General features: G+C 33.6%; 1 protein-coding gene across 1 annotated transcript; it reads left to right on the forward strand.

Annotated features, from left to right (window-relative positions):
• Positions 1–8872: 8872 nt before the first annotated feature.
• LOC21398011 (serine/threonine-protein kinase/endoribonuclease IRE1a) lies at positions 8873–17114 on the forward strand. The gene is made up of 8 exons (XM_024174042.1): positions 8873–8996; positions 9475–9606; positions 9930–10066; positions 14731–15170; positions 15365–15540; positions 15992–16271; positions 16521–16845; positions 16953–17114. Exons 1-8 carry the CDS (start codon positions 8873–8875, stop codon positions 17112–17114), a joined length of 1776 nt encoding a protein of 591 aa, XP_024029810.1.
• The last annotated feature ends 5106 nt before the right edge of the window (positions 17115–22220 follow it).

Genomic DNA, 22220 nt, shown 5'->3' on the forward strand with positions numbered 1-22220 from the left:
TGAGGTGATATAGTGTTTAAGACAAGTTATTTTCAACCTCTTACAGCTCTTTAGCATGGCTACAATACAGATTAAAAGCTTTTTTTCCTTGTTATGTTCATACTCTTATAGCTTTTTAAAATTATTATTTATATACTATTGAATTCATTTAAATAGATGGTGATTCCGAACAACATCTTATATCTAAATAGGAACATTCAAATTAAAACATAAAAACATTCAACATATCAATTGTTATCAGTATCTACCAAGTTGGCAATAAAATTACGTCTACAACATAATTCATACAATATCCAAAACCTTAACATTGAAAACAAGCAAAGAAAACAGAGGAATAGCTGGAGATATCAAAGTATCCAAAACATCTAAGTGAAATGGTGAAGTAAATTCTTCCATCTTGACAAAATGCTTCAACAAAATGTCATCTCCATTGTTTAACCTGTAAGAAAGTGATCCACTATCAAAACTTCCACCATTTAACCTGTAAATAAAGCAAGGATTAGTTACACCATTCACAACTACATAGCCACATCCACATATGTTTTGCAGTGAGTTAAAGGAAACATGGCTTCAATGATGCACTAGGCAAAAATTTAATGTCAAACTTGTAAGACAGAGAATATCTTACATGTATTGTTATGTAGATAGTTGGAGAAAGCATGAGTCTTCATTGCCTACATTTAAACCTGAAGAAAAAAGAAACTTGCTATTACAATCATATAAGCAAAAGATAGATTATTTACTTAACCAAGATGAAATTTGTAGAGATATCAAAGTATCCAAAACATCTAGTCAAATAAAATGGTTAAGTAAATAATTGGGGGTGAGGGCCGGGGGACTATAAGATGTTGATGGCAATGTGTGCCTACCCAAGCGTATGGCATAATTGTGAAATCCAAAAGGCTCTTATGTTGTATGACTAACCAAAAAAAACCATAATAATCCAAATCCTTAAGAGGGTTAAAAAGTTAAAGAAGAAAGGTGTTTGGATTTTTGGGTCAAAGCAAAGAGAAAGTACATTGATTGAACAACGCACTCTAATTCTCCTCTCTGTACATGGTTGAGGAGGTTGTCCTGGTTATATGCTATGCTTGATTGAATAAGGCACTCCAAATAAACTCTCCGTACAATGATTGAACAATATGCTATTCTTGTTTTCCTGGTTATATGTTTCTTCTTTGTTATTGATGGCTTTTGATTCTTATCTTTCTCTGCATCATGCTATTTTTGCCACATTGGACTTGAATAATGAACATTTTTTTTGGTCATCTTTTTTTGCCATAGTTTGATCTATTGTTTCATTCCTACTTTTGTTTCAGAGTACTCTAGAGCACGTTGTCCTTGTTCTAAAATTAAGTAGTTCAGAAGTCCAATATACTTTCTCTTACAAAACCAAAAGAGTGAAAACAATCATCAATACATGGTTGAAGAAGTGCCAAACGGCTAAATAAACTTACAGAACCAAAAGAGTGCAAGAACCCTTCAAAGAAATAGAACAGACCTTGGTGCTTTCTGGATATCACTGATGTTGGTTTTCCGCTGTAAATCTATCAAAAACAAAAACTTGTCACAAAGTATTCTTTCATTTACAAATCTGTCAAAAATAAAAATTTTATGACCTAGAGATTGTGCAGCAATCAACATCAAAATTCATTTAAACCCTAGGCAATTTAGAAAATTGACTACCAAAAAAAAATATCAAATCGTAAAGAAAAATAAGAAGAAAGAAAGGAAAAAACCTGATGACAACTCCTACATAAAACCGTTCAGCAAAGCAAAGCAAAACAAAATAGAAAAAGAGCAAAGAAAACCCAAACCAAAGCAAAATAGCAAATGAGCAAAACCAAAACTAATCATAAACATAAGCCTCTACAAATCAATTCCATTCCAACAAATCCTCCAAATCAAACGCATATGGATCCCTTATGGAGCATTATCCCCCTATGGCTCCTAGAGATCACCTTCTGTTACGACTCACGCCCTGGTGGCACGAACGCCACACCTTTCACTACTACTAATAGGCTACGTTATAGTCTAATCCATTATGCATTTCTAGACTATAGTCTATTTAAATTACGTTCATTTTTGGGTAAATTTTTTTTTTCTTTACTTTAACCCTCGGGTTCTTAACATGTTATGTCAATACGCTAATAACATGTCCTGCTATTACTTTAAGGATTCGGATATCAAACTAGTTCCCAAAAACTTGTCTTAACTTATTACAGTCCGTTGTTCTTTACTAAGACAATGGTTGTAATATCTTCTTCTTAGAACTGAACATACATACTAGTATTCTATATTACATTAATCTGCAGCGGAAATTATTTTCTAAGCGAGCGTAGTAGAAACCACTCCCGTGTGCCCATGACATTTCCGCCACCCTTGTCTCCGTCTGTCCATCAAGCAAAACCACTATATGGCTGGCTGCTTACCTTTGCTACCTACACACGAGTAAACTGATGAGCTAACGCTCAACAAGTATAAACATGCATACATCATAAACTAGTAAAAATTACATTAAGAGTTATGATGCAAATATGCTTGTGTGAAACATGCTTTAAACTGCTTTCTGTCTTTCTGTTCTTACTTCTGTAGGCCTGGGCCCCTGCTTACTGTCTGGTCTAGTCAGAATCTCTACTCTTTGAGATTTTCCTCCCTTGAGAGGCCGACGACCCGTCAGTCTTTTACTTTACTAGCACTGCCTACTATCTGGTCTAGTCGGAATCTCTACTCTTTGAGATTTTCCTCCCTTGGGAGGCCGACGACCCGTCAGTCTTTTTACATTTCTGAACTTTGGGTTTTTCATTTCAAAGTATCAAAAACTTTACTGAATGATATGCAATGTTTCTCTATATGCACATGCTAATATAAAATGCATAATACTTCTTGCATACTTTAACTGTGCATAAGGGTAACCATATATTGCCCTTCTGCAATCTAGAGCACTAAGCCCTCCAAACACGTATAATCACATATAATCACATAGACTTAGGAACATATGTAAATTCATAGTTCTAAACCTAACTAAAGCTTACTCGAGTCCAGACAAACATATATGTCTATACTTACCATTAATCCGCTAGGATTCCCGCTTGCTGGAAGTTCTTTCTCGTTGCTTCGACTCTCGTGCCAAAACCTATTTCATGGAAATAGGTATTAACCACCTATTCCAAGCATCAAAATTTCTCATACTTGGATTCCTAAATCCAATATCAAACTCATTTCTGAACTCAACCCCTCTAGGCCGAATTCTAGCTCAAGAGGTAAATTACAACTATTTGTGTATCTCGGTTTCTGAATCGTAAGCTATTCACTTCCGAGCTTTAAAACTGTTGCTCATTCTCGAGAGTCGAATTCTCAACTCAACACTTACTAACTACGTTTTAGAAATTTCGGCAGAGTTTCGCCTTGTTTTTTCTAGTTTCCCGAGTTTTCAATAACTCGTTCTACTTCCGATTTCGGTACCTGGAGTCAAGACTCACATCCCTGAACACAGATTCCAACATAAAATTGAACAAAAACACTTTTCTCTATTTCTACTGTATTTCGGATTTTTAGTGTTAATCCAAAAAATTTTGTTCAATCGTTTCAATACTTACACGTTAGACTCCTATCATAGTCCCCGACAAAACATCAGTTTTATTTTTCAGTTTTACAGATTTTTTCTGAAATGAGTTACTATTCATCAAAACGAAAAAGCATGTAGTTTCTCATGAAAAATCCGAAATCTTACCTTGAAAAGTTAAGATTCTCTGCTAGAATGCATCGGGTTATGTTTCTACCAGACTGAACGGAAGAAATATCGGCGAAAACGGTTGATTTCTTGATTTTCCCTTGATTTTCTCTCTTTTCTCTCTCTCTCTTTCTTCTTGGTCGGCCACACTTAGGCAACGAAATGGTATTTAGCTTCTAAGTCTCACGTAGGCCAATATAAGACTAATATGAATATTATATTAATATTTCTAATAATATCTTAATATTACTTTCTAAATTAAATTAAAGAAATTACTTTAATTCTCATAATTTAATTTTACTAATTCTTCTTAAGTTTAACACTTAACTTGAGTGGTTTTATGTTCCCCACATTTTTTTTGTCGAGACCAAACTTTCCGTTTCTCAAAACGAGTCTCTTTCCAGTACTGATAATTTCACAACCAGTACAGGTTCTATAATGCTTTTCTGGACTGTCGAGCACCCTGGGTCAAACTTCTCATGTTCAACCTAATTCTCTTGGGTATCTCATTAGCCAATTTCTTTTTCTGAAATTATCATTTTAATTGATTCAGAATTGCCCAAAACGCATACCCTTGCGGTACTCATTTTTTTAGCAGTTTCCCGCTTTAACTGACTCGAGAAAATCCTGTTTCAGGAACTTTTACTATTTTTTGTACTTCTAATATTTCTACTCTTTTTCTAGCTGATCATTTGGTCACAAACCAAATATTTCAGTTTTTCATAACTAAAATATACCAGCTAAAATTTGTAACTTTTAACTGATATTTTACTATTCACAACTGATATTTATGAATTTTCTTTGTAAAAATATTTGTATTATAACTTTACTCTTTTTGAGAAATTTTACCCCGTACATAAATTTTATACATAGCATTTTCTTGATCAAGCTTAAAATTCTACTACCTTTCTATTCTGGAGAGAATTTCGGTCAAATACCGGACTGTCCGGATTAGACCTAAAATTTTCCCATTCGTTACACCTTCTCCGGCGACATATCACCCTTGTTCAATTTCATTCTAAGTCATCATTGCCACATTTCTTCTCATTACCACTGTCTCCCACCAGTAGCGAGCATCTTTCTTTAACACATACGAAGCACAGAGAACTTTTTCTTGCTCCGTTAGATTCATGAAATCCAGAATCGTTTGGAGTGAAGTTAACCACTCCTCGGCTTCTAATGGGTCTGTGGAACCTTTAAATTCTGGTGGCTTCATCCTACGAAACCTCGTATTTAAGGGTTCCTGATTAGCAACTGGCATAGCTTGTGGCACCATTTCTGGCATCACTGCAGGCTCTGGTTGCGGTGCAGGTTGAATAGGTGGCACTCTTCTTTGCTCCTGTTCCTGGTCTCTTTGCTCTAATTGTGCCCGTAAATTTCTATTTTCATACTCTTGAGCCTCCAGCCTGGCTCGTAAGTTAGCTATGGTGGCAGCTAAATCCACTCCTAGTTCTTGAACCAAAGGTTCTCTATGTGGATGAACCATGTTTCTGTGTGTCTATATAAGAGGAATAGTGGTAAACATGGCTAAATTTCTGGATATGTGTGTATGTATAAATCTAAATAAGTCTTAGCATCATTTTATAATATAAAGTTGTTTTAAAATAATACAACTTTTATTAAATGTGGTAGCATTCTCATAGCATTTTAACCACACTTATCATTTGAAAAAAAAAATGCATTCTCTAGGTAACCGCATTTTTCTGTATTTGATTCATTTGTATACCTGTATACATATACACACACATATCCAAAAAACATAGATATACATTCATCATTCTTTACTTACATAAGACAAGTATGATTATCTTATATTTCAACACTGATCTATTTCTACGTAGGTATTTTCTCTGCCTACATTCAAACTCCATTCGACACTCACTAACACGCCATTCTTGCTCCTCTCGTTCTATAGCCAATGTTTCTTCTAATTGTGTTACTTCCTCTAAAAACTGGGTGTGGTGTGGGTATATGTAACTTCCCATCCTGGAAATACCATAGTTCGCAACATGCATCATGTTCCTGTGTGGTCAGTCATAATCTCAGTAAAAAACCGTTTGAGTTTGTCTTGTCCGAACCATATCGTATATCCTATAAGGACAAAATTCACACATTGAATTCTAAATTCAAAAGAAATAATAGCTTACTTGGCCAATATAGTGTCAAATGCTCAGCAGAATGTGGGTGGATGGCAGAACCGTCTCTCTGATACCAATTGTAATGATCCTAACTTTTGATCATCATCCTATGTTCATACTTAACATTTCTTAACCTTTACTACTCATGAGTTATAACCTCTTAAAAATTCAGGCCGATTTTTTTTTTTTTACCATGTACATCTAAATGTTGTAGCATTTAGCTAGCATTCTATTTTCATTCATAAAAAACTATTTCATTTTACACATAAAGTTCCACAGCATTTTCAAAACACGTGATACATCCACTACCCACTTACCCACACTCTGCTGCGACATCCTCTCTGCATGCCCAGCAACAAGTTTCAGGGAGCCGGTACCTTACCCGAGCTTTCTACAACACCAACAAACTTAATGAGCTTTCGCTCAGCAAGTATCAATAGGTCATAACAGATGCAATAATTATGCATACCCATATATGCATTCATGTCATATATCTTAATACATTATGTACTACTAAAACAGGTATGGTTTATGTTTTTCTTCTTTCATTTCATACTTTGTTTAGCTTTCGTCTCATTATAGTCGATCATATTGTATTTTTACGTTCTGAACAACTTTCATTTTGCGTTCACATTCTTTTCATTCTTCTTTACAGATGCCGAACCTTTATATGAAACGATTTTTTTTTTCATTTTCTTGTCTTTTACTTCTTATGGGCCCTGTCCTGTTGTACCATAGCGCGCATAACCATTAATGAGTGGGGTAGTTAACCAATCCAACTCAGTCATGGTTTCATTTCTTTCATAGTCTCATAATAACCTTTCCTTCGAAGGCTGGTACAAACATGATGTTTAGTCTCTTACCGTTTATCAATTTTCTCATTGAAACGGTAACTTTAGTTAAATCTTATGAATTTGTTCATTTTTGAGCAATTTATCATGAGATTGACTTTTCGTTAAAGGTTAACTTTTTCTCTTAGCTTGACCTCGACTTAACATGAATACATAGTTTTCACATAATAAAGTTTTACGACTACTTAAGTCTTGTAGATACCTGCTTAGCATTGAATCTAATATTCACATTGTATCTAACATTCAAAATTCAACCATATGCACAATTTTTGTGCAACATAGAAAAGCAAGCTTGTTCGTGATATAGCCATAGAAAAACTACTATACCTACAAAAGTTTCACTAACGACGCGCCCTTTGTCTCCCTTGACGCTTTCTGACTTCAATCATTAATCGATCCTATTGCATAAAATTTTGATCATTAGATTCAAAATCTAAGATCAATAATTGCATTGAAATTTACTTCGGAAAGGTTTACAATCCTTATGTTTGGTATTCTATCCCAAAATATTTCCTATCTCAAGAATTTGCAATAAAACCGTGCACTTTCCTCAGTCATGGCCAAATTTTCAGTTTCGATTTAAAACTATGAATTCTCATTGTGTTCGGTTTCTATACCTCACCGGTTATCGAAACACGTTTCTTTTCACACTTTAATCTCTTACTCTTCTTGAAATCCGGTTTTAGTTCAACAATGTTCAAACTAAATTTCAGCAGAGTTTCGCCTATTTCTCTATGTTTCCCGAGCTAACCTTAGCTCGTTTTATCCATTATTTCCACCACCAAACACCCTTCACATACTCTCTCTTTCAATTACACAACAATTTCTAGGGTTGAAATTTCTCCATACCAAAAATTGATAGAAACAAAGGTCAAATAACCTAGAATCTATCCTTGATCCATCCATTCTTAAGTTCCTTAATCATCATAAGCTAATCTTCCTTTTAAGTGAATTTTTTTTCCATCTTTTCCCCTATACTACACGTGTAACTATGGTAGGGAAATAACAAGAAAAATTTGAATTCTCACCTTAGAGATTGAAGAACAAGCTTCAGTGACGTGAACTAGCGGTGTCGTTTCATCGATTTCGATCAAAACTCACTTTTCTCACTTTGGATGAATTTTCTCTTCCTTTCTCTTTGGCTGAGTTCCCTCTATTCTTAGCATGGGAAATAACTATTTCTCACGTAATACAACTTTGATGAACCGACCAATACATAAGCAAAAGTCCAGAAAAATGAAATCTTGACTTTTCCATGAACCTTTTGCAAAATTCCCAACATATCCTAAAAATATCTTTCATTTTCTTCTTCGTTAAGTCTTGGCCGGCCACCTTGCATGCCACATGGCTCAATCTCAGCCTTCCATCTAATTTTTCACTTTTAATCTCAACCATTTATCATTTAATAATTATCCTATTATGGTTCAGTTTAAATTCCTATTCGGTACACGTTTTATACGTGTTTTTCAGACAGATGGTCAACTTAGTCACCTTGATCATTCTTGACTAACTTTTTGAGGGTGAAGTTTTGGTCGACTCTTCGTCAACAAATCTTGACTTGGTCAACTCAAATCAGTCGAAACCCCAATTTTTTCGGTTCGGCCTTCCGAACCACTTTTTCGTCTGTCTTTCGTTCCGATCGTTTCTAAAACCCTAGAATTGATGTCTTTCAATTCTTTTCCATTTCTTAAACTTATCATTCATGTGTTTACCCACTTGTGGGCTTAACACAACATTCCATACTTCTTTCTTAAATACAGTCCGAAAATCGGTAACTGCATCGTAGTTCAGAAATTTCTAAACTTTAGCTTATAACTTGCTATTCCATACTTATATCAACAAATACTTATCATAAAAGTATTTATATTAATGATACAAAGGATTCTAGAAAATATTATCCTATACAATAATTCTGATAAATTTTTTGGTCATGACAATACATGACTAGGTCTCTCACCAATCGGCTCTATTTGAAATAGCGCTTATACACTCTTTGCATGTCAGAAGGTACATCTATTCAAAGTCATCTTGATGAATTTAATAGAATTATTCTGGATTTGAAGAATATTGATATGAAAATTGATGATGATGATCAGGCATTAATTTTGTTGTGTTCTTTACCTCGTTCATATGAGCACTTTGTTGATACTATGTTATATGGTAGAGACACTATTTCTTTGAAAGATGTTAAGGCGTCTTTGAATTCTAAAGAACTGAAGAAAAAGGTGTCCAAAAATTGGAATGAAAATCAATCAGGTGCATTGGTTGTAAGAGGTAGAGGAATTGAAAAAGGCCAAAACAAAAGTAGAGAAAAGTCTAAAAATAGAAAGGGCAATTGCAACTATTGTCGCCAACCAGGGCATTAGAAAGTTGATTGCCCAAAGCTCAAGGGAAATAAGAAAACGGGTGAAGAAGCATAAGCTAATATTGTTGAGTATTGGAAGAGTCAAAATTAAGATGTTTGATGGCAGATTTATGACTTTGACTGATGTTAGACATGTGCTAGATTTGAAAAAAAGTCTTGTTTCTTTGAGGACTCTCAACTCACAAGGTCATAGATATTCTGCTGAAGGTGGAGTTCTGAGAGTTAGTAAGGGAGCTTCTATGGTGATTAAGGGAGAGTTACATAGTGGCCTCTATTTTCTGTAGAGTAGTACAATTGTTGGTGCTACTACGGTCTCATCTTGCTTAGATCCAGATTTTAGGATCACTCGTTCATGAAATTTGCATTCGGGTCATGTGAGTGATGTAGGGTTGTCAGTTTTGATGTTTATTGATGACTATGATGGTGTGCAATTTGGTGAGAGTTACGGATTCTGCGATAAGAAGATAGTGAGACACCGCACTATTTGGGATTTGCCACAACCGTTGTTAGTCGCAGACAGTATGAATTCAGCTCTCTTAGGAAAAGCTTGTTGTTTGCGTTCTAAGTTTGGTTTTTCAGCCTGCTATTTGGTTAGATCTCCATCAACTGCATTTGGATTGAAGACTCCGTTTTAGGTATGGTTTGGTCGCTCTGTTGATTTTGTTTTGAGATTTTGTTGTTCTGTTTGTGCTCATGTGAATGATGGTAAACTTAAGCGAAGGGGGGCAAAAACATTCATAGCATTTGAGTTTGGGGTGAACAGCTATTGGTTGTGGTTTGTTGAGCCAAGTCACCAAGTTTGCTAATTTGCAGAGTTGATGATTTTGCTATCTTATTTGAAGACAGGGAGTTAGTAGTTTCAGATAAAGATCCCGGTGTTCATGAGCAGGTAGAGCTTGATAATGTGGTTTCGGTTGGACTTATTTGGTATTGTAAATTGGAATTTGCCCTATGGGGTTTTAGAGGAGATGGCAGAGAGGTTTCATTATTTTAACTTGGCTTAATTTTCACTAAGGTGGAGATTATTAGGCGTGTGGCTTCAAATTAAGCCTACAAAGGATGTTTTTAAATTTGGGCCCGAGGCCCATATCTTTCCCTTTGTTTTAGTGTTGTGGTAGGTTTGGTTTTGACGACCTTTACTTGGAGAAAGCATTATATATGCTATATGTATATGTTAGAGCCCCGCAAGAGTATAGTAGCCGCATAGTTTGGTTTCTCCCATTGATACACAGTTTTCTCTCTTTTGTTTGGTGTAAGAATATTTGGTCATAAAATTATTCTTTGACAGTTAGAGTTCTTACTTTTAGGTTGAGAGATTTTTAGTGTATTCGGAATTTAGGTAATGAAAGATATTTGATCAGTTTTTATAATCTCTTTCGGTTATAGTGAAATTTCTTCGCCGTTTCTGTTCGTGGACATAGGCTAAAGTTGAATCATATTAAATCTTTTTATCTCTTAAATTTTTCTATTATTCATATTTTATTTTAAACCCGTTTAATTTAATATTTGACACAACAAATCTCATCACAAACAACCGTCCGACCGACCCTACTAGTGGGGACTTTTAACGCCTACTACCATCGACATGCACTTAAGAAAAAATAAAAAAATAAATAAATATAGGAATGTTTTCCGTATTTCAATATCATGCCCTTTAGGGCAGAAAAAAGAATCTGCTGATGCGGCCAAAAATTTTGGGATGTACCCTCGTTGTCTCTGAAAAGGAAAAAAATAATTGGGAATCTGCCCATAATTCCTCGAGCCAAGCACTAAACAGTGCCTTGTTTCCGGCTCGGGTGTACGCTAAACAGTGCCCACTTAACATTACCGCCAGTCACGTGAGTTGTCGCTGTCTTTAGTCATGGGACAGCAAATTCGTTGGACAAGAAATTCGGAGAAAGGTCTGGGATCCCATGAAGTACAGTTATTGGTAGATGACGGCCACCATCTTAACATTCTATTGGTTGATTTTACTACTCCAGCTTTAAGTGTTCATCCGCAATTTAAGGATCATCAGTCCTCTAATTTTCTTCTACCAATTAAAATTTGACACGTTATACAGCTTGCGTCGATGTTAACGGCGTTCAGTCTTTTATTTCATCTCAAGAGTGAAAAATAACGCTGGCAATTCAATTAATATTTTTGTTAATTTTTCAAATCATGTCACAGAAAAATATCATGGCATTTAGTTTTAATATTTTTGGAAGATTGCATAAATGAAATAGGTTTTTTAAGGGGTGCCAACTTAATTAGAATGTCTTAATAATTCTTGATATCTCTCTTTCATTAAAAAATAATTATTATTATTGATGCTTTCTAAATTTTAAATTCATTCTCAGTATTTTCTCTTACTATTAGATTAAGTAAAAATCATATTAAATTTTAAAAGTATACAGACTAGACAGTTTTTATTACAATATCTCATGGTTAAAAATAAAAAATTACCAGTAGTACCTTTTTTTTTTAATCCTACTAGGAAAGCTTCCATAAAAGTACAAGTAGTTATAAATGTAAAGCATTTTTTTCTATAGAGCATTTTAGGTAACAATATAATTAAAACCGTGTAACATTTATTATATGATTATTTATATTTTAGCAAATAAAATAAAACTAATTAAGCAAATAAGTTTATTTATTTAGTGCATGTGGGTGGTATGATAAAAATATCAACCATTCATTCCTCCTTTCCATCACTACTAAACAAAAAAATGAACAATAATTATCTTTCATTCCTCCCATCATACCAAATAATTTTATACTATATTTGGTAAGAAGGATGGAAAATAGAAATGAATGATAAGTAAAACACCTAGGTGATGAGAGTAAAATAGTGGAAAAAGGTTTTTCTATATGTTGTTTGATAGAAGAGAATGAAAAGGAAATAAAAATTGTCAAATCTAGTTTATTTTACAATAATACCCTTATACAAATAAAAATACGTTGAATGATTCAAGGTTATTATAATTATTCCCTTCACCGAACAGCCTAAGATTCCCTTTTCCTCTCTAAAATCATTCATTCAATTTCTTTTCTCTCCCGTTTCCACTCTACCAAATATAGCTTAAGAAAATTCATAATCATTCTCTCCTCCTTTTCTCCCATTCTATTCATCCATTCTTCTATATCTCCCACCAAAGGGACCCTTAGAAAAAAAAAAAAAAAAGAGAAAACAACAACAAAAAGCGACTTTCTTCGCTACAGTCTCCCTAGAAGTATGACTAGCTTCTAATCATTAGATCTTATTAAAATCAAATAAGATTAAAAAGATATATATTTTTACTAATATAGATCTGACGACTAAAAATAAAAAACTACTTATGGATGACTTATTTAATCCTATCAAAGTTTCTCCTTTAAGAAAATACAAAAAGCCTTAAGAAAGAGAAAGAAAAAAGAAAAGGATTGGCGCTTTTTTTTAAGAATAAAAAAAGGAGAAGATATAGAAGAAAAGGATTGGCGCTTTGATGTGACTTTCAAGAACAAAACCCTATTCTAGCAAGAAAAAAAAGTACAAAACCCTATTTCTTCTTCTCTTTATTTACATGGAATATTCGAAAGGACCTGAAGCCTCGAAAGATTTCCTAGTTCCCCGTCGGGAATTCCAGCCACCGGTTTGTTCGTATGCTTTATATATATATATATATTTTTTTTTTTTTTTGAATAACGCGTCTCATTGCCATTGTTACTTCACGCTTTCGCTTTCTCCATGTTTCGCTCTTAGCAATTGATATTTTGTATTCATACATTACTTGTTTCCCAGAATGGAAGTCCGATTAGTAGAGAAACGGAGATCCCGCTCGAATCTACGAAACATGTCGAGGTATATTTAAGATCCCAACTTCTCATTTATGTTTAACAGCTTTAAGACTAACGGTTTTTTTTGTTTGTTATATAAAGTTTAATAATTTTGATGTATTATTGTTCATTTCGTATGTCACAAATCACACACATGTCAGATCCGTACTTGTCCGGTCATTGCCTCCTAACTGTGTGAAGAAGTGGATCTTTATTTTTATTTTTTTTAATTTTTGTACTTTTAAACGAGGAAGTTAGTTTCTTAATTTCGGGAATTAAGGCCTTGTTTGGTTTATGATTCATATCAGGTGGTTCAAATCACTTTGTAACATAATTTAAAGGAAAATAGTATGAAATAGACCAATATGAAAAGCTTAAGAAAGTATATAGGCCAATTTTTAGTTATAAAAATTAATAGGCCATAACATGTCAAGTTATGGTTCATAATCAGATAAGTTATGGACAAAATTGTCAAGTTATAGTTCATAGCCAGACAAGTTATGGACAAAAACTGTGAATTATAGACAATAACTTGTCAAATTATGGTTTATAACTAGACAAGTTATGGACGAAAACAGTAATTTGGCCTATTTATTAACTTATGTAAACTATTGGCCTATTAATTTTAATTCATCTCAAGTCTTGGCATATTTCCCTCTTTTTCCCTAATTTAAATTATTGAAATTTTTTAAGAGAAAATATTGTAATAAAATATAAAACCATAGTTCAAACTCATTTATCAAAACAACCCATAACAATTTTATTTTCCTTCTCTAAAAATATTAAAATTTTAATATAAGCTAAAAATATTTTAAGGAGTTTCTCTCATATGACTAAAAAAATAAACTACGGGTAGTTTTTTTATTTTTAGCCATCAAATCTGAATAAAAAACTGTCTGTTATGTATACTTTTTTAATTTAATATGATTTTGACTTAATCCAATAGTCAGTAATGTTTAACATTACTAATAGGACTGGCCTAGTAAAAAAACTTCTTTTTTTCTAAAAAACAAAATTACTCGGAGTTAGTGGCCGTGGTTTGGTGTTTCAATGAGAGAAGTCCGGAGGTGACCACGATCAAATATGTACTTGCAGTCTTTAAAGTCAAAGCTGTTGACTATGATCACCAAGCCAAGATGCTGGCTGCTTCTTTTGATTATCAACGTGTGTGTTTGTGTATATATAGGCCCCGTTTATTTTACCGATTTGAGTTTAGAATTCAAGTTTTACTATAGTAAAAAGCTCTAAAAAACAGTCACATCTAACTTTTTTACTACAGTAAAAAGCTCTCACACAAAGTCACATCTTAACTCGAATCAACAAACTAAACGGGCCCATAATTTTTTCTTTGGGTCCTTACGATTGAGTCAAATATTTTATTACATGATCTGTTTGTTATTTGATAGAACCCATAGTCTCTCTGTCTTTGATCGAGTGTTGGAAAATTCATCTTTGCGACTCAAGATTGTAAACTTGAACTAAGAATAATGCTAAGAGCACCAATTCAAATCCCAATCTTTATAAGAAGTCATAAGTTGTCATTATTTCAGTGACAACTTATGACTTAATAGATTACATCTATCAATAAAATATCACATTAATAAGTAACATCTCCTAATAAAAAATGACAATTCAAGGGTGCAAATAGTATAAGTGTCTTTAACATTATTCTTTAAACTAATGACTTTCGTTGAGTAAAGTTTTTTATTTTTATTTTTATTTTTTTATTTTTTTTATTTTTTATTTTTTAATGTCGTCTTTCAAGCAAATATAAAAACAATTGTTTTAATGGATCTATACTTCAAGTTATATATTCATATATGAGAAATCTGTTATGTAAATCAACAGGGAGCAGAAAGCACTACTTCTGATGATATAATGCGGCAGATAGGCAAAAAGTTATTGGTTTCAACAAAGGAAATCGGTAAAAGCGGCACTGGGACCGTTGTATATGAGGGGCGTTATAATGACATAGCAGTTGCTGTGAAACGTATTCAACAAAGTCATGGTAACATGGCTGACCGAGAAATCACAAATTTCATAGCAATATCTAAACAAAACGAAAATATTGTAAGATATTATGGGGCGGAACGTGACAGAGACTTTATTTATCTCATTCTAGAGCTTTGTCATTGCAATTTGGATGACCTCATCCAAATATATTCTACAAATTCTTCTAAACATCAACATGTGTCAGAGTACTTGGAGAAAGTGAAGAATATTTTTGGTGATGTTAAGCTTTGGAAAGAAAATGATCGTCCTTCACCTTTATTACTGAAATTGATGAGGTTAGTTAAAAGTGTCTTTAATCATAACTAAAGAACTTTAGATTGTGTTAATGCATAGTTGAGGACAATTAGGTTACTCGATAAAATTTTGAATGAGTCATCTTTTTGGTCCTTTCTTTTTGGATTAGATTTATCATGCTAATTAATTGATCATTTGATTTTATATATGTTTTCAATTTATGATTATCTTACAGGGGCATTGTTTCTGGGCTTGTTGATCTGCACAACTCACGTATCATTCATCGAGACTTGAAGCCCGAAAACGTTTTAATAATTGGGAAAAGCTCAGGTTTATGTGCAAAGCTTTCTGATATGGGCATCAGTAGACAACTTCGTGATAATAAGTCTTCATTAACTAACAACATTTCACGTAAGTGCTTTCATTTCACAATTTTAAATATCCTACGTACATATAACATATACATTTGCAACACTGGTCAATCAAATTAATTCTCTCATTCTAGAGTGACATTATATATGTCTAAAGAAATTAAAGATTCCCCGTGATATAGTTAATCTGATGAGAACAACAATCCCACTGATTAATCACGCAATTTCAAATAATATTTGATTAAGCATGTGACGATGTGAAGACAATTTAACATAACTTTTCTAGTAATCACATTAACCATGCACGGTGGAACTAATTTGAATCTAATTAATCATGTCTTGTATAAATGTGCATTTGTCATATGGAAACCCCAGTGAACATGCTCTAAATGGAAGCTACTATGAATTGATGTTTGATGACATTTTTGCTTAACCTAATTTTAATTGCTCTGATGAATGTTTTTTTTTTTTTTTTTCCAAATGAACTATAGGTTGTGGCACTATGGGCTGGAAAGCAAAAGAATGCCTTCTTGCAGATGAACGCCCTCCTGTAATTTCTTCTGATCAACGCCTAACAACTGCAATGGATTTGTTTAGTTTAGGCTGCCTCCTCTTTTTTTGCATCACTCGTGGTATCCATCCATTTGGGGAGCATGATGAACGTAATATGAATATTAAAAAGGACATCGTGCAGAACCTGAATTTGTTACATAATTTCCCTGAAGCTTTTGAACTTATTTCTCTTTTATTGAAAGCGGATCATCAGGAGAGGTGAGATATTATAATTTCCTTGAACGTGGATTCTTCATTATATAGATGCTTTTGGAACTAATCAATACTAATCAATAATTATAAATCTATTAAATTATATCAATATGTTCTAACATGGCCTTGCTGTTGTTTTAGTGAATTGGAGAACATTGGAATAGGTTCGAAAGTTTCGCTTGAGAGGAAAGAAACTTAGCATATAGCTTGAATCCTTTGTTTCTTAATGAAAACAACACTTGTTATTCTTGGCAGGCCAAAAGCAAATGAGGTGTTGCTCCATCCACTGTTCTGGGATGCGGAGAAGAGACTTTCTTTCCTCCGTGACACTAGTGACAGAGTAACCAAGAACTCTGATATTTCCAACGCGCTCGAATCTACAGCTGACACAATTTTCGAAACAGAAATGATGTGTTTGTTAAATGTGGTTCTGAAATGGAACAAAAAGGTGAATGACAAGATAATCAAGCATATTTCCACGTATGCAAGGGAGGCTTACAAGTTTAATAGCGTTCGAGATTTGTTGCGATTGATTGGAGATATTTGTAAACATTATCAACAACTTCCGGACAATATCCAGGTGATTGTAGTATTACTATAGAATTTTGATACGTCTTCACATAACATAGGATTTTGAAGTTTCTCAAGGTTAATATTCCCTTTTTTTTTTTTTTTTTTTTTTTTCAGAGACTAGTTGGATCGTGTTATGAAGAAATTGATGACTATTTTACATGGCGATTCCCAATGCTCTTGATTGAAGTGTATAAAGTTGTGTGCACGCACTGTAAAAAAGAGAAGCGCTTTGGGAAATATTTCAACCAGAATAAAGGGGAATCTCTAGCTGACTGAGGGATTGATGGAAACTAGATTTTGAATCAAGTACACATAAGTATTTGTAATTCAACTATTTTGTATCTGCATAAGGGGCCAACCGTATGGATTTGATTTGTGATTCAATTTGTGCTTTCGTTGCAAATTATGTGGTATTTCGAATGTTTGTGGGGCCAAATTGGCACCGTTAGTTTCAAAATCTGAAGCCTTTTTCGTGACACTTTGGCAAGTTGTTAGCAAAATTCTAAGGGTTAGATATTGTTAGTGACTGCCAAGCAAGTCCCTAAAGCTTTCATTAAAGCTTTGATTGTTTACACAGCCCAATTGCACCAGTACTAAATGAAATCCATTAACGTATCACGTATGGGAAATGGGCATCTTCATACTTTTTTGCTTAGCTTTAAGTAATCTTATCCATAATGTGCTAGTGGACTAGCTAAGAAAGCTTTTAATGTGATTTCCATGAAACTTGATTGGACTTACAATGAAGAATTTTTTTCCTTCATTGATAAGCCGTTATTCTAGGCTGTGCTGGATTTCATTGTAGCAAAAAAAAGTTTAAATGATTGCGGTTCAAACCCTCGGAGAAAAATGACACAATAATTTGAATGTTTATGTATTACTTTTATGGGCTTTAATTGGGTCCTGGGTACAAGAGATTGAAAGATTTTGGAAAAGGTCATGGAAGAGGTTTTTTCTTTTTTGTTTCTTTGTTTTTTTTTTTTTTTTTGCCTCGTGCGTCATTTCATTATCTGCTGCCTAATACTGCACCTTATATGATTTGCACCATTAGATATGTAATCTCCAGGTCTATAATGCATGCCCTACAGATGAGGAGAGAAACCGTTTCTTGTTGTAGCCTTGTCTCTTTTTTTTTCTTTTTTTTTTTTTTTTTTTTCAGGAGATAGAAAGATGGAAAGAAACAAAGTCGAGATTTGTTGATGCGATAAACGTAAATTTGTTGTGTTTCGACGAGAAATGATCACACCAGTAATGATATATGCAACCTCTCATGGTATGAACTTTCTCGGCGTGTCTATATTGAATGATTTACAAAGGATCTGTTTAGTTTGTTTATTTAAATTTTTAATTTGAGTTAAGATTTTATTTTATATAAAAATTTTATATTTTACTAAAAAAGTTAAATTTAATTATTTTTAAAAATCTTTACTATAATAAAATTTAAAATTTAAAATTGAATTTCATACCCTACTCATTATTCCTTCAGAGTTAAAAACCTATTATTGCAGCGTTATTATATAAATCAAATTTTAAAAACTGAAAAACAATCCAAGGCATTACAACTTTAAGAAACATATTCCTTGTTTTAAAGTGTATCCCTTTTTTAACCTCCATATTAAATTTAGGCTCCGTTCATTTAACTGATTTAAGTTTAGAATTCGAGTTTTGTTATAGTAAAAAGTTCTTAAAAACAGTCACATCTAACTTTTTTACTACAGTAAAAAATTTTCACATAAAGTCACATATCAATTTAAATTACAAAATCAAATCAGCGAATTAAACGGCCCTTAAAATATTTTACAATGTATATAGCTCATATTGGTAAATGTAATTTGGCCGGAAAAGGGAGTGGGGTAGCTTCCCCCACCTGTGCCCCCACCCTAACTCGGGGGTTAGTTTTAACCATACCTGCACCACTCCTATATAATATCTGCATACCCACCTTTAGATATGGGTACCTGCGGGTACTTAATTATACCACGGGTAAAACTGTTATCTCCAGTTTTCATTGATGTATAAATAGATTTAATTATATGATTTAGTGAATGATTAGCATATAGGATTTAGCTGAAATAGCATATCTCTGATTTATTCCAAAAGGCACAAAACATTCAAAATAGAAAGTAATCATTTCTTCCTGCAGGCTGTTGATTTCTAGTGGCGGAGAGGGAGAAAAAGGAGTTTGCATTCCATTATTTTTAGGTATAAGATCTTCCGAGAATAAAACCTCTTCAAAATTCAGATGTAAGGAAAAACAATCATAGCGACTCTAATTTGCATTTTATAGAGAAAATATAATTTTCATATTCTTAAAACTGACTAAACTCAAAGTGTAAAGCATAAAATGAAAAACAAAATCGTACACACACCTACAACAATAAAACATGAAAAGGCATATTAAAAAAAAACAAATGAAAAAAAAGAAGCATTTCAATTCGTTTTAGTTCGTTGATTTGAGTTAAGATGTGATTTTATGTGAAAACTTTTTATTATAATACAAAAGTTAAATATGATTGTTTTTAAAAGTTTTTTACTGTAGTAAAATTTAAATTTTAAATTTAAATCAGTAAAATGAAAGATACCATAATTTAATTTGATATTCTTTATCTTAAAAAAAGAAGCATATAATAGAAAATGCATAAACAATAAAAATATACAATAATAGCTGAGATTATTGTTTAGGTCAAATTGCACGATTATTGTATCTTTCATCTGGAACTTTAATTGAGGGGTAAATTGCAAATATAATTTTTAAATTATTTAGTAAGTGATAGTTTAGTTCTTAATTTTTTTAACAAAATGACCCCTAAACTCTTTAAAAAGTGACAGTTTAATCATTTCTGTCAAATTCCGTTAAATTTTAAAGAACATGTCATCACGTGACTATTTTTTCAGTAAAATGACTTAAATGCCCCCATTAGAAAAGCTTTCTTCTTCTCTTTTTTCCCATTTTAGTAAAATGACTTAAATTCCGTTGTTTCTAGTCTCAATTCAGAGCTCACCAACGTGAAGAAAGCTGCTGCCATGGACTCCGACGTGCTCAGTAGTGATGTCTCCAAGCTATCTAAAGGAATTAGCGACATAAAGGAGGTTGTGAAACTAAATGAGACAATAGGATTAGACGAAAGTAACCAAAAATTCTTTGAATCGATGAACAGGTTCATGAAAATGGCTGAGGAAGATATTATAAGAATTCAAGCCCAAGAGAGCGTTGCTCTTTCACTAGTTAAGGAGATCACCGAGTATTTCCATGGAAACTCAGCCAAGGAAGAAGCGCATCCCTTCAGAATCTTCATGGTGGTGAGAGACTTCCTTACGCGCCATTTGAGACGGAATGCTTCGAACTCGTTGAGGACTAGCTCTCCCTTGTCGATGGCGATGGCTAGGGATTTCTGGCGAGGGAGCTTGGAGATGCGGAGGCGGGAGGTGGAAGGGGGAAGCTTGGTGTGGAGATAGAGGTCGGCTGCGTCGAAGAGCTGGCTGCAGGTCATGCCGAATTTTGTGATATGGCTGCAAATTCATCTGGTGACATGGTAAGCAAGTGGCTGACTCAGTCTACATAACAGGAGAGTTTTGGTGAGCATTCCTAGAGTGAATCAAGAATTTAGGTCCCGTTCATTTTATCGATTCGAGTTTAAAATTCAAGTTTTGTTATAGTAAAAAACTTTTAGAAACAGTCACATCTAACTTTTTTACTACAATAAAAAACTCTCACATAAAATCACATCTCAACTCATATTAAAAACTAAAATCAGTGAATTAAACGTGTTTTTAAATAAAGCTGTTACGTGGATATATTAGATTGGTTCAGAGATTAGTTTTTATCTTCTCGGTTTTTTTTATTCTTTTTTTTTTTGAGTGATATGCTTTTAGAGAGAAAAAGATTCCAGTGTATAGTGAGATTGACATGGAGAGAGATCTTTCTCAAAAGTGTAAAGACTTGAGAAAAGGTTTTGCTGTCAATAAAATTTTAGTTGAATTGTCCAGTATTTTCATTCTTTCTTCGTGTATTCCATCTGGTAATTTTGTTCTTTGAAGATCTGGTGATCTTGTTTCCAGTTCTCTGTGTAATTTGTCACACTGAAGAATCTCTTCTCTCTCCTGTTTCTTTCTTCTCAGATCTAGTTTCTCTCTTCCCCGCCGCCCATCCTCTCTCTCCTCCGCTGGTGCCCATTCCTCCCTCTCTCTCTCCTCCGAGCACTCTGCTTGTCTTCCACGCGATCTCTCTCTCACTGACCGCCAGATATCGAGCCAAGATTTGGCATCATCTGAGATCGCGCGCCGCCATTCTTGAGTCCATCCTAACAAGACCGTCGATCTCTAGTTTGCAAGGGGACTAGCCACACGACAAGCTTCTGTGATTCGCGATCTCTAATTGACAGAGTTTGCATCGCAACACAGAACAAACATAGAGAGAAGAAATGGAGAAGAGAGAGGAACGTGAGAGAGAGAAACGAGATCCAAAATCCGCCATGAAATCTGGTGACTTCGCCCAAGGAGCATCGAGCTCCACTGTGGCGTGAGCATTCTGAAATTGCCATTGTTCCCGATGAAATTTGGGGAAAAAAGTGAAGAAAGAAGAAGCTTTTTTAGGGGGCATTTAAGTCATTTTACTAAAAAAATAGAGACTTGATAAGTCATGTCACATGTTTTGTTAAAAATTTAATGAAATTTAACGGAAAAGACCAAACTATCACCTTTTAAAAAATTTAGAAGTCATTTTGCCCAAAAAAAATATCAGGGATTAAACTGTCATTTACTAAAGAGTTTAGAGATCATCTTTGCAATTTACCGGATTCAATTTGAGACGCTTACAGAGTTCAAAAAGTTTGAGTTAGAAACATTTTCAGTCTGAGGGCAAATTTTAGAGGGAGAAGAAAATAGTTAAGGGCACGCTTAATGTGTGTGTGTATATATATATATATATATATATATATATATATATATAAATTAGCTTAAAAGCATGTATTATACACATGTATTGTTGAAACTTTGAACGGGCCTCCCGCGACCACTGTAAATTTTGAATTTTTACCCGATGACTGAGCCTGAATTTTTGGGCTGCCCGACCCAACCTGAGAATGACCATGGACGGGCTTCGGGTAGGCTTTGGCTGCCTGAGCCCGGTCGGGCAGCCTGAGACCGCCTGAGTACCTGAAATTTTATTAATGTTTTTTTATACATTTATATACCATTATATATATTATATATAATTTTATTTATTAATTGTATATGGTACGTATATAAATGATTTTTAAGTTATTTATTGTAAAAATTATACAAAAATTATAAGGGACAATGCAATTTGAAATTTGAAATGAACACGAAATATATAAAAAAAAATTATTTATTTATTAATTTTTAAATTTACAATTCATAATT

Source organism: Morus notabilis, unplaced genomic scaffold (genome assembly GCF_000414095.1).
Source record: "Morus notabilis unplaced genomic scaffold, ASM41409v2 Scaffold1199, whole genome shotgun sequence".
Classification (NCBI taxonomy): Eukaryota; Viridiplantae; Streptophyta; class Magnoliopsida; order Rosales; family Moraceae; genus Morus; species Morus notabilis.

What these genes read in the sequence shown, in the direction of transcription:
- LOC21398011 (XM_024174042.1), top strand. Translation starts at nt 8,873, where the DNA reads ATGTTATATGGTAGAGACACTATTTCTTTGAAAGATGTTAAGGCGTCT. An exon ending in AGGTGCATTGGTTGTAAGAG is followed by an intron (nt 8,997 to 9,474) that starts GTAGAGGAATTG and finishes TGAGTGATGTAG; the next exon opens with GGTTGTCAGTTTTGATGTTT. An exon ending in TTAGAGGAGATGGCAGAGAG is followed by an intron (nt 10,067 to 14,730) that starts GTTTCATTATTT and finishes GTAAATCAACAG; the next exon opens with GGAGCAGAAAGCACTACTTC.